The sequence below is a fragment of the Mesoplodon mirus genome (genome assembly GCF_964341445.2).
Source record: "Mesoplodon mirus genome assembly, chromosome: 18".
NCBI lineage: Eukaryota > Metazoa > Chordata > Mammalia > Artiodactyla > Ziphiidae > Mesoplodon > Mesoplodon mirus.
This window is the reverse complement of record NC_138994.1, coordinates 19,440,209-19,453,161: the sequence shown is the minus strand read 5'-3', so window position 1 is coordinate 19,453,161 and position 12,953 is coordinate 19,440,209. Positions and strand designations below refer to the sequence as shown.

Here is a 12,953-nt window from a genome sequence, read left to right as displayed (position 1 = left end):
CCTTGGTTCCCAGATGGCGGGAAGGGTCACCATTAGCACCCAGGGAGCGTGGAAAGCCACAGCTGGGATTTGGCTCTGCCCAGCGTGTGGCCGATGGGTGACGACTCTGCAGATCCTCTCCCGCTTCACGCCCTCCCCCCACCCGCCCCAAGTCTGCGTGGTACTCACAGGCCACCTGGACCTCGGTTTGCCGCTGCAGCAGAGCGCCCATCCGATTACGCACGATGCAGCGGTAGAAGCCGGCGTGGGTGCGGTCCAGGCTGGTGATCATGTACCTGGGGGCAGACGAGACAGCCAGTGAGCCAAGTCGGGCAGCTACAGGGATGCAGAGGTCAAACTAGGGTCAGAGGGCAGAGGTCGCCACATCACCCTCTTCCATAATGAAAGGTGCCAGGGAGCCCTTGGCTCTACCATGGGGGTCACAGAAGGGTCTTTATTAATAAGAGGTCCCTCCCAAAGGCTTTTGCTCAGCTGCCCAGGAAGGAGCCTGCACTTTCCCAAGGACAGGAGATGCTGAGCCTGAGCCCTTGACCGTGGCCGTGACCAGGCCTCCCAGGACTGTTTTGGGTCTGTTGGAGGCGACTGTCCTCCCCTGACTGTGACCTGCATGACTGAGAAAGGTGGGGGCATTTTCTTTAGCCTGGACTAGGGATACGCCATAAATGTTAACTTAAATGGATGTAGGTTTGTCATAAAGCAGAAACTAACACACCATTGTAAAGCAATTATACTCCAATAAAGATGTTAAAATAAATAAGTAAGTAAGTAAATAAATAAATAAATGGAGGCAGGGAAATTTATGTTTTCCCAAATGCTTTGCATCATTCCGTGCTTAGAGTTGCAGACAGCTCCACTGAAGCTCTGTGAAGGGAAAAGGCAAAGCCATCTGGGTAGGGCAGGTTGGCTTTCTCTACGTGTGGGCCCTGGGGCCAGAATGCATGAACCCAAGGAGGCTCTAGGGTATCCTGCCTTGGGAGCACGTCACTGGCCGGAGTGCTGCAGAGTCTGGTGTTGGGGGGAGGGTGGGGGGAGAGCAGGTGTGTGGGGCGCTAACCTGGCTGGGAGGAAAGGAGGAGGCCAGGCAGGTCAGTGCAAGGAGCTTCTGGCAGCGAGACACGGCAGATGATAGGTGCTCTCTGGTATGGAGGGGGCTAGTTCCCCTAGCACCCATCTCGTGATCACCTTTCTGATCCTTGGGCAGTGAATGGCCCAGCAGAGACCTCTGAGGATCCAGGGGCTTGTGCCTAGGAGACTTCCCCTGCCCTTGGGTGTCCTAGGTTTTGCCAGCTGACTTGGTGAACAAGCTTATTGCCACCTGCTCCCAGGCTATGCCAACCCTGGGACAGAGCAACCTTATTTGTAGGATTTGCCAAGTTTTCTTTTACATGAGTTCTAGCCAGTGTCCATCAGCATCTCACAATGATGAAACAACTACCGCTTTCTGAGCACCACCTATGCTTCAGATGCTGTATTCAGTACTTTTCATTCATTTCATTTCATTTCTTTTTTTTTTAGCTGCACCACGTGGCTTGTGGGATCTCAGTTCTCTGACCAGGGATCGAACCTGGGCCCCTGGCAGTGAAAGCGCTGAGTTTTAACCACTGCACCACCAGGGAATTCCCTTCATTCATTTCTTTACTTCACACAGCAGTTCCCAGACTACTGTATATCATGGACCAGTAACACTTAAAAAAATGGGGCCAGACATAAGATTGTATTACGTACGGCCAAGTAAGACCATTAAAACCAACCAACCAAAAAGCAAGCTGGGAAACAATCAAGCAACCAACCAAACAAACAAACAAAAAGATACAGGCATGGAGAGAAAAAGGAATAGATATGGTCAGTATTTTATCTAAAAAGGACATTTTTGAGATCACAAAAAAAGAAATGTAATCTCAGCATCAAAGCAATTTTAACGCATTTTAAACTGAAATTTTATGCCGCGCCCACGACACTAGCTTCACTTTTCTCATTGGACGTGGACAAGTGCAAAATGTCGTGGGTCTGAATTTGAGAGTCTTTCACCTAATCTCCCTGCTAACGCTATGGAGGCAATACTTTTATTAGCTCCCCCTCCCCATTTTAGAGGTGAGGAAATTGAGGTTCAGAAATATCACATCATTGACCTGTGGTCTCACAGGCAGTAAGAGGCAGGGCCAGGGTCCCAAAGAACCTTTCTGACTCCAAGCCCAGCTGCTAACCTGCTCAACACGGACATCCTACCCCAAAGGGCCCCACCTTCCATCCTGGGACTGCACGAGCCCCAGACTCACCGGTGGCTGTGTGCCAAGCCTGCTCTGGCTCTGCATTAATATCCAGAACCTTCTGGCTGTCCAAGTCTCTTATCTCTGCCACCGGCTGAAGCTCTTATCTGTCCTTCGTTACTATGTACAGAGTGATGATGGGGAGATAGCGGGTGCCCAGGCTCTGGCAAATTTCCTATTCTCCCTCTTTCCGTCCTCAAGCCCATCACAGGCTCTCTTGCCTCTGACCCATCACTCCCTGGGGGGGGGACAGCTTTGGGTAAACTGTTTGGGTCTTAAAAGTAATGGGGTGACCCAAGAGGAAGATGGAAGGAGAGATTGGCTAGAAAAGCTCTCTATCTTTGAAAATGGAATCAGATATTATTAAAAAGCACCAGGGAGAGGAAAATGAACAGAAATGGCCAAACACAAAAAGATGCTCGGCCTCTGTCACAGTGAAAGAGAGTCCAATCAAAAACAAGACAATATTCACATATCAGATTGCCAAAAATTTTCTTGTATGATTACACCCATGGCAAGAGGGAGGGGGTAGGGAGGCTGACCTCAGATCGGCTGATGAAAGTGTAAATTGTCCCAGCCTTTGGGGCAGAATCAATCAAAGTAAGAATATTCCAGTCTTTTGACCCAGAGGCTGTACTCCAGGGAGCCGGTCTTTCAGATGTACTTGCAAAAATGTGACAAAAAACAGGTATGAGGATGTTCACTGTGGTTTTGCTTGTAACGGCAGAGATAAACGAACAAAAACCAGAAGCAGCCATCAAAACTGTTCTGTCTCATCCATCAAAAATGGAACTGAATCGACTAATGATGCTGTAGCCACAGAATGAACGAAGAACACCTGTATGGGATGAGACAGAACCGTCTCCCAGATGCACAAAGCACGGAAAGGAAATCGAAGCTGGAGACCGCGGATGTTTATGGAAATTAAAAACACGAGAAATAAGCTAAATAATATCACAGCTGAGTGTCAGGGACATGAGAGATAATGTATTCTTATCACTTGATAAGTTGTTGTTTATTGATACAGGCTACCAAGCCCTTAGTCTAATGTTTAGGATCATGCAAATTGACCCAATAAAAAGAATTTTGAGTTTGTGAGCCAAAAAAAAAAAAAAAAAAAGTCAAAGAACAGTGTGTGTTATGATACCATGCGGGTAAACTGGAATAGTACATATTTGTATATATCTGCACATACATAATCATATATACCCTCTAGCATGGACATAAAATTTTTTCGGGATGGATACTCCAAAACATGTGATCTGCCTTTTGGGAGATGTATTAGGAACGCAGAAAGAGGGAAACGTCTACTTTTCGAATTTATGTCTTTCTACGCCATCAGAATGTTCTTTATCGTATGCATATGTTGCTTTTATTTTAAAAATAAAATTAAAAAATGCACTTTGAGCATATAATGTCAGGATATATTATAAAAAAGACACCAGGGACTCATTGGATCTGGGTTTGTTTGCTGATGTCAGTGATGTGTTGTGAAATTTAAACTTTAATAAAAGTTGATTTCTGCAGAAAGCTCTAGTTCATTTGCTTCGGCCAGGAAGCCCCAAGCCCCATCTGGGGCCCTGAGGAAGGCCAGCTGGGTGCAGGTCTGCCCCACCCTGAGGTCAGTAGAGGAGGCCTGGCTCTGGGCCTCCCCTCGGCCCCCACTGTGGGGAGGTGGGCATCCTTCTCTGAGCATCCCTGGCCGGGCAGAGAGCAGGGTGCAGCCCCCCTCCCCGGGCTGTCTCTGGTGTTCCCCTCCCTGCCTGGGAGCACTATTTTTGGCTTGTAAGCAACTGTTATTTAAAGTAACCCTTCTGCCCACTGCCTTTCCTACCAGGGAAACCCGCTTCACTCCACCCAGATCACCTTGCAGGCGGGTGGAAGAGGCAGTTGGCCAGCATCTCAGTTTGCAAATCCAGCTGTGAGCATACAAGCATCCGAGATAATGACAATGACAGCTCATTATTCTGGCATAGTGCTCCCTCCTGGGCCCTCAGGACGCACTTAGCCTACAGCTCTATCTGTCCCACCCACCTGTGGCTGCTGGCCTGGCAGGAAACCGGATGAGCCCAGCCCTGTCCAGGTCCCTTCCAGAGGCAGGGGGATGGCTGAAATGCCCTGTGCAGGAGGGTGCCCTTATGATCGCCCAAGACAGAGCCTGGTACTGGAGAGTGTGCTGAGGCTTCTGATGTAGGGGAAATTAAGATTGATTTTCGCTTCTGCACTTTCTTAGGAGTGTGGCCTGGTCAAGTTATAGAACCTTGCAAGCCTCAGTCTTCTCATCTGTAAAATGGGGACAATAATGGCCACCTTTTTAAAAAAATTGAAGTATAGTGGATATACAATATTATATAAATGACAGGTGTACAATGTAGTGATTCACAATTTTTAAAGGTTATACTCCATTTACAGTTATAAAATATTGGCTATATCCCCCGTGTTGTACAATATATCCTTGTAGCTTATTTCTCACCTAATAGTTTGTACCTCTCGCTTCTCTACCCCTATACTGACCCTCCCCCCCTTCCCTCTCCCACGGGCAACTGTTTTCTATAGCTGTGAGTCTGTTTCTTTTTTGTTATATTCACTAGTCTATATTCACTAGTTTTGTTATATTCTCTATTTTTTAGATTCCATATATAAGTGATGTCACATAGTACTTGTCTTTCTCTGACTTTACTTAGCATAATGCACTCCAAGTCCATCCATGTTGCTGCAAATGGCAAAATTTCACTCTTTTTATGGCTGAGTAGTATTCCATTGTATGTATGTATATATATATATATATATACACCATATCTTCTTTATCCATTCATCTATTGATGGACACTTAGGTTGTTTCTATAATGGATGTCCAGGTTGTAAGTCCTGGACTTAAGTGCCTGGCACACGGCAGGTGCTGCACAAATGCTTGTCACACGAGGGAGCAAATATATGAGTCACTGGCGGGGAGTGGAAGGTAGTGGGGTGAGGTCAGGAGGATCAGAGAGGAGGATGAGGCGGGTGAGCAGGAACCTGCTCCCCAGGGTAAGGGCTCCATACCAAGCATCAGGGGACCACAGATTCCCTGGCAAATTCTTTGGCTTCCCCATGGACACGTCCCAGCCACCCACGAAGGATCTGCCACACCCGTCGGTTTCCTCATCCTTCTTCCTGGGCTGCCCCCTTGGCCTCTTGGTCCCAGGGAAACTCTCTTCACCAGCCTGACCTCCTAACCTCTCCGTCACCTGTCTGTACCCTCGTTCTGGCTGACCTGCCATCTCGTCCTCCATCCAATGAGGAACAGGCGCAGGGGTGTGGCTCCAGGAAATGGGAACACCTGGATTCACCTGCCTCTAGATCCCCTGCAAAGGACCGCTGATTTACTGATTTATTATAGGAAATATGTTCCTGGGACTCAAAATTCAAAGAATAAAATAAAAAGTACACAGTACACATCTCTTCCATCCCTGTCCCACAGCTGCCTGCTCATTCACACACACACACACACACACACACACACACACGGAGGAAACCACTGTTAGTTCCTGAGTATCTTTTCAGAATTCTTAGGCGAATGCAAGCGAATGTAAATTCATAAGGTGAGGAATCTCCTGGATGCAAGCAGCTTGGCTTTCCCCCAGTCAGAGGCAGCAGGTGGTGGAGAGAGAGCCTTGGGGGCCAGGGTAGAAAGAAAGGGAGACACAAGAATCCACACTGTCTGCTTTGCTCATCACAGGGGCCCTGATTTAACCTGCGGGACCCCGGTGGCACAGTCCCCTCCTCCGAGATGAAGGGCTGGGCTCAGGGTGGGGGGCACATGACAACAATGCCGGGAGGAGCTGGGACAGATAACTGGAATTTTAGAGACACAAGACGTACAGGGGAGAAAATACGTGCCTAATAAACGTGGCGTCTTCAGCGTACGAGGAAACACACAACGCCCTTTTTGGTTCGAGTCCTTGAGTGTCACAGTTATTTAAAATGATTCTTATTCACATTAAATAAGATATTTCAATTCCACAAAGCTGTCAGGAGCTGATGCAGACACCAGAAATAACAGGCACACTCTCCTTGTGTTGTCCTCGTGAATAAGTCAGACGCCAGAGATGCACGTGCGATGCTCACGGTGGGGAGGGAGCTGAGGGGGAAGGGTGCGTGTGCACATGGGCACACGTGTGTACTCCCACCCCTGTGCACACACACACACATATTCATGCACACACAGCCCACACACACATTCATGCATATATGTATGTGTACACATACACGTGCAACCCATACCCACAAACTTACACATACACACGTGTGTACTCGTCACACCAATGTCCTCATGTATACTCATGCACACGTACACACTCACCCGTGTGCACGCACACTCATGCAAGGCACACACTTGGGTATGCACATGCACACAGGTACACTCCTACAAGCCACGTGTGTGCACTCATGCACACACACGTGTGCGCACTCATGCACACACACGTGTGCACACACCAACCCACATGAACACACACTCATTCACTCCTGCAAACACAGTCACACCTGTGCACAAGGGCAACATGCCCAGGTGAACACACGTCCCTGGCCACGCCCATCCGAGGTCACCCAGGTGCACCCAGCCCAGTTCCAGGCCCCTCCCCACTCTTGCCCTCACACGGAGGCCGCAGACACTCTGTGTTTCCTCATTTAGATGCACCCAGGAGAGCGACAGCCACTGCCAGGCAGGTACCCTCCCACCCAAGCCTCACCTTCTAGGGTCTAGGTGGCCCTCAGGACACAGATTTCTGAAACGGTGGTCCCCTGGCTTGTCCTAGGGCTTTTCTCTCCAAAGGCCCTGCATGGGGGAGGGGCGGCCCTGAGGTCTGGGGGGAACAGAGCTTCTGCAGCCAGGCCCCCTCCCTGGGCTCTAGGGCTGAGGCGTGAACCCTCTGCCACCCGCCCACCCGGCCTCTGCTCCTCAGTGACCTGTGCTCGGGGAGGGGGGGCCGCGGGGACCGCCCACAAGCACTGCCGTAGGTGTCCCCGGCCTCCTCCCCTCTTCCCACGGGCTTTCAGGCAATGGCGAGGCACCAACTCCAGGAAGTGTTTGTGCCCGTGTGTGTGTCTTCAGATACGCCCCTGCCTGCATCAGGGGGACAGCTGCCCCACGAACAGGCCACTGAGGTGCTGGCAGGCTGCACATGCACCCCATCCTGTGGATTTGCTTTTGCAGAGATTCTTCAGGAAAGAAGACAAAACTCTGTGCAGGGTGATTTAAAGGGGAAAGTACATGTACCAGGTAATAATAATAACCATTACCATTACATAATTAACATAATTATTAGTAGTGTAAGAAATGTCCCTGTTCTGAGGGCTTTAACATGCATCAACTCAGTTAATCTCACAATACTGTAGGAGCCTCATGCTAACAGAAACCTCAGTTTATAGATGAGAACACTGGGACTCAGAGTGATCAAGTAACTTGCATCAGGTCACACAGCTAATAAGTACCTAGTAGCCTGGACAATCTACACAGAGAGAAGACAAACCTCAACTGGACACACACCTGATAGCTTGGGGTCTCTCCTTGAATAAGGGTTGTTTTGACTGTCTACACTCTCCCCCTCACACACAGACAGGCCGTGGATGACAGAGGGAAGAGGGGTGCTTCTGAGAATTTAGTCTAGGGCCTGTTAAAGAGGATGCTATTGCTAAGAGTAACAACCTAGTAACAGCGGAGACCCAGGGGAGGGGGCTTGGCTGCTCTGGGTAACTCTTTAGCGGGACTTTTGGTTTTGGAAGGTGGTCAGGTCTGAGAGGGCCCAGGACCGGAGCTAAACTGCCGTGTGTGATGGTCCCCAGAGTGCGAGTCTTCCCTTGTCAGCAGTGCTGAGGATCCTGAACTCATGGGGGTGGCGGAGGGGAGAGAGAAAGAGAGAAAGGGATGGAGGGAGGGAGGGAGAGAGAGAGAGAGAGACAGAGACGGAGACAGAGAGACACACAGAGACACAGGGCGGGGAGACAGAGACACAGACACAGGAAGGGGAGACAGAGAAACAGACAGAGAGGGAGACAGACAGAGAGGAGAGAGAGGGGAAGGGCCCACCGCCCTGCACAGGGAGTAGATGGGGCCTGAGGACCGCAGGTCGGCAGGAAACCCTGGGCTGGGGGGCTGGCAGGGCAATTCAGGAGCCCAGATGTCTGTTCTCTTTTAAGCAGTTTCCATCCTGGGTTGTAAGTCCCCTCCCACACCTTCATTCGGAGTCCTTGCCGCACACAACCAGCTTCTGCTAACAGGGCTTTGGGGATGGAAGGGAGCCGCCATGCTCCCGCTGGAGGAGGGGGTCCTGGGGGGTGCCCAGGAGCAGAGCGGGGGCTGGCGAGGTGGCAGGTGAGGCCCAGGACAGGTAAGACCGTCCTCAGAGTCCTGGGAACGCAGGGGGCGCCCTGGATTCTTCCCCACACAGCGTGTAGACATTTGTATAGTAAAGAAGGCAAAGGCCCTTGGAAGCCGGTGGTGGGGTGCGGCGCTTGGGCACGCTGGGTGCCCCCCGTCCCTGGGAGACTGCAGGGTGGGTGGAGGGCCATACCGCAGTGGACGGAAGGGGGAGGAGCCCCTGCTTCTGATGACAGAACATGGGGGATAAAGTGATGCTGGGTCCGAGGTGCGGGTCTATGCACCCCTCCTTTCTGCCTCAACTCACCCCCTCACTGGTGGACAGGGGTGGCGGGAACTTTTCGAGCGCTGGGTCCCCCCGGCCACAGTGTAGGGGACGAGCAGAGGCACAGGGGGCACAGGCCCTGCTCACACGCACAGGAGTCTGCAGGACCTGCAGCATCCAGGGGACAGCCGGGCATCGGGCTCATAGAGACCCTGCCCCCAGGGAGTACAAAGCTCCCCTTTGGCCCCAACTCTACCAAACTCCCAGCAGTTTCTAATGAAAACAAGCCACTGTCACCTCTCCACGTGCCTCTCCTCAGCCCGCAGGGAACGTCTCTGGTTTCAGCTCGCATGTTGTGTCCAGGAAGCCTTCCTGAATCTCCTCTGGGCTACCCCAGGGTTGCCCCTGTCAGACCTGGTGCATGTGTCATGATTTAACATTCTATGTACTTGTATGTGTGTCCCTGAGGCCAGGTCTTGTGTACTGGCTCCACGCTCCTTGAGCATCACTCCTAGAATAACACGTGCTTCAGTGAACACTCTCTGGATGAGTGAATGAAACAGCCGGTACTGAAGGCCAGATCAGGCCCCAGAAAGGTGTCCCCATACTACTTCCCAAAGCCTGGGAATATTTTACCTTACAGGGTATGATGTTTGAATTGGGTACCCCCAGAAGACGTGTTGAAGTCTAACCCCTAATACCTGGAAGGCCCCGGTGAGGTGGTGCAAACCCTAGTTTATAATGGCGCCCCCCATAGGCGCGTGGTATTCTCTAGCAGGGCTCGGTGGCCTTGCTTAGGGAGCAAGATGGGTGGAAAGCTAGAGTGACCCAGGGCTGGGGTTCTTCCAGGAAGCTGTAACAGATGGACCACAACGCCAGGGAACTCAAGATCCTGGCAAGATTGAGCCGAGATGATGATGTGACGTGTGGGCTGATTATGGACGATGAGGGCTGAGGGCACAAGGGGCAAGAGGCTGGAGCTGGACCAGCGGCACGGGCAGCCTGTGGAACCAGGGCAGAGATGCAGGATCTTGAGCCCCACCCCAGCCCTGCTGAGGCCGGATCTGCATTTAAGATGTTCCCAGGGTGGAACCCTCCTATGCTGTTGCTGGGAATGTAAATTGGTGCAGCCACTATGGAGAACAGTATGGAGGTGCCTCAAAAAACTGAAAACAGGGCTTCCCTGGTGGCGCAGTGGTTGAGAGTCTGCCTGCCGATGCAGGGGACACGGGTTCGTGCCCCGGTCCGGGAGGATCCCACATGCCGCGGAGCGGCTGGGCCTGTGAGCCATGGCCGCTGGGCCTGCGCATCCGGAGACTGTGCTCCGCAACGGGAGAGGCCACAGCGGTGAGAGGCCTGTGTACCACAAAAAAAAAAAAAAAAAAAAAAACCTGAAAACAGAGTTGCCATATAATCCAGCAATTCTACTCCTGGGCATATATCCAGACAAAACTATAATTCGAAAAGATACACGCACCCAGACGTTCACAGCCGCACCATTTACAATAGCCAAGACATGGAAGCAACCTAAATGTCCATGAATAGAGAAACGGTTAAGGAAGATGTGGTATATATATACACACACACACACATACATACCCATATATATACATGAATATTAGCCATAAAAAAGAAATAATGCCATTTGCAGCAACATGGATGGACCTAGAGACTATTATACTAAGTGAAGTAAGTCAGATAGAGAAAGACAAATACCATATGATGTCACTTATATGTGGAATCTAAAGTATGATACAAATGAGTTCATTTGAGCTCAAATCAGTTCGGTATCTACAAAACAGAAACACTCACAGACGTAGAGAACAGGCTTGTGGTTCTCTACGGGGTGGGGTGGGGTGGGGAGGAATGAATTGGGATTTTGGGTGAGCAGATGCAAACTATTACATACAGAATGGAAAAACAAGGTCCTACTGTATAGCGCAGGAAGCTATATTCAATATCCTGTGATAAACCATAATGGAAAAGAATATGAAAAAGAATATATATAACTGAATCACTTTACTGTACAGCAGAAATTAACACAACATTGTAAATCAACTATACTTCAATAAAATAAATGAAAAAGAAAAAAGATGTTCCCAGAGTGATTCCTTAAGTGCGTCGCAGATGGAGACCAGGTCAAGGAGGTGGGTCTAGGACGGGTTCAGTGGGCGATGGGAGGGAGGTTGGGGGGTGTGACCATAGGGCGGAAAGTCTGAATTTAACATAGACGTGGCCATCCCACGTGAGGACAAGGGCCAGGGTGTGGGCTCCCCAGTCCTCAGTTTCCTCCTCTGTGACATGACTCTGATTATTGTCCGATAATGAGACTGATCAGAGTCCCAAAGAATGACAGTCCTGAAGAACCCCGTTTTGGCCTCGGATTTTCACTCCGATCTTAGCTGTGCTACTTGCTAATAAGCGAGGGATCTTAGACAAGAGGCCGAACCTCGTTAAGCCGGGGGCACCATTCCTGTGTAACAGGCAAAATAAGGGCGGCTGCTTTCCAGAAAGTACGAGTAAGGGCAGTTCTGCTCTAAGGCTTGTTTTGAAAACATGCATTTGTTCCGATGCCATTGATATATTAGGGAACAATCGGAGCATAACTTGAGTTTTGCATCTGCTGTGTGTGCTTCCGTCTGCAAGAAACACTGGGTAAACCCAGAAACCCGCACGCAGCTGAGCGGAGCTGCAGAGTTACCACAATCTGCACACCCGGGAGATCTCAGCTCCCATGTGTGTGACGAGCGCACCCAACCACATCTGGTCTTACAACTCTCCTTTCCATTGCAGACAACCCTCCTTCCACCCTGCACAATAACTCACCGGCTGCAACCCACCGATGCCCACTTTCACTAGCAAATTTCAGGCCCTTCGAAAAAGGCCAAGTACCATACTTATTGTGGTCTTTACGCATTTCTTAACCACTGAATGCTCGTGAACCCGAGCAATCATCCTCATGATGCTCCTCTTTTTTTACATACCCCAATGAAGTTTATTTTTTAAAATAAATTTATTTATTTATTATTTATTTTTGGCTGAGTTGGGTCTTCATTGCTGCGTGTGGGCTTTCTCTAGTTGCGGCGAGTGGGGACTACTCTTCGTTGCGGTGCATGGGCTTCTCACTGCTGTGGCTTCTCTTGTTGCGGAGCATGGACTTCAGTAGTTGTGGCATGCAGGCTTCAGTAGTTGTGGCTCGTGGGCTCTAGAGCGCGGGCTCAGTAGTTGTGGTACGTGGGCTCGGTAGTTGTGGTGCACGGGCTTAGATGCTCCGTGGCATGTGGGATCTTCCCGGACCAGGGCTCAAACCCATGTCCCCTGCATTGGCAGGCTGATTCTTAACCACTGTGCCACCAGGGAAGTCCCCCTAATGAAGTTTTTGAGGGTGGCTCCCTCACCCCATTTCCCCCATTAGTCCTGTGGTTTTTACTGCACGATTTTGCACAGTGCGGTGACTTTTGCAAATGTTTTATACCTAATTTTAGCAGAACTGACTGCCAAGTGCTTAGCTCGGGGTCTGACATTCAACATGCACTCGAGAAATGTGTCTTCATGTGTTTGCCATCGTTATTAATCATTTGACCCAGAATGGAGTGCCCATAATGATCCAGGCACTGCGTTAGGCTCTGGGTGTCAATAGTAATAATACGAACCATAATAATAGCATGACCACCGTCTTCGTTACATTTAGATGAAATGTTACTGCTTCTGCCATACCTGCTTAGAAAGGCCCTCTTCCCCAGTCCCAGGACCAGTCCCTCACTTCCTTCAGCCAGGACCCAACCCTTGGACATCTCAGAGTCGCAGGGGACAGAAGGGAACAAGGACTTGCTCCTCTTAGGGCAGAAATGACTTTGCCGCGGCCCCTTTAATTGCCACAAGGGGAACAGCTCATTACCACTAAGGAGGGCGGGGCCGATGTGCATCCGGTGGGCACAGGAGTGCAGGTGATGCTCTGCCCGACCAGCCTGAGCTTCCTGCATGGCTGAGTCCTGCTCCCTGGTCTTCACCGGACTGCCAATTGCCCCAGGCCAGAGGTTTGTGGGATTAATGAACGCTGATT

General features: G+C 50.4%; 1 protein-coding gene across 3 annotated transcripts in view; it reads right to left on the bottom strand.

The window, feature by feature from the left end:
- Window positions 1-12,953, bottom strand: part of SDK2 (sidekick cell adhesion molecule 2) — a 261,648-nt gene that overhangs the window by 111,554 nt on the left and 137,141 nt on the right. For all 3 annotated transcript variants that reach the window (XM_082604032.1, XM_082604030.1, XM_082604031.1), the window contains exon 3: window positions 169-275. In XM_082604032.1, the coding sequence (XP_082460158.1) occupies window positions 169-275 (107 nt within the window). The remainder of the gene's footprint in view (window positions 1-168; window positions 276-12,953) is intronic.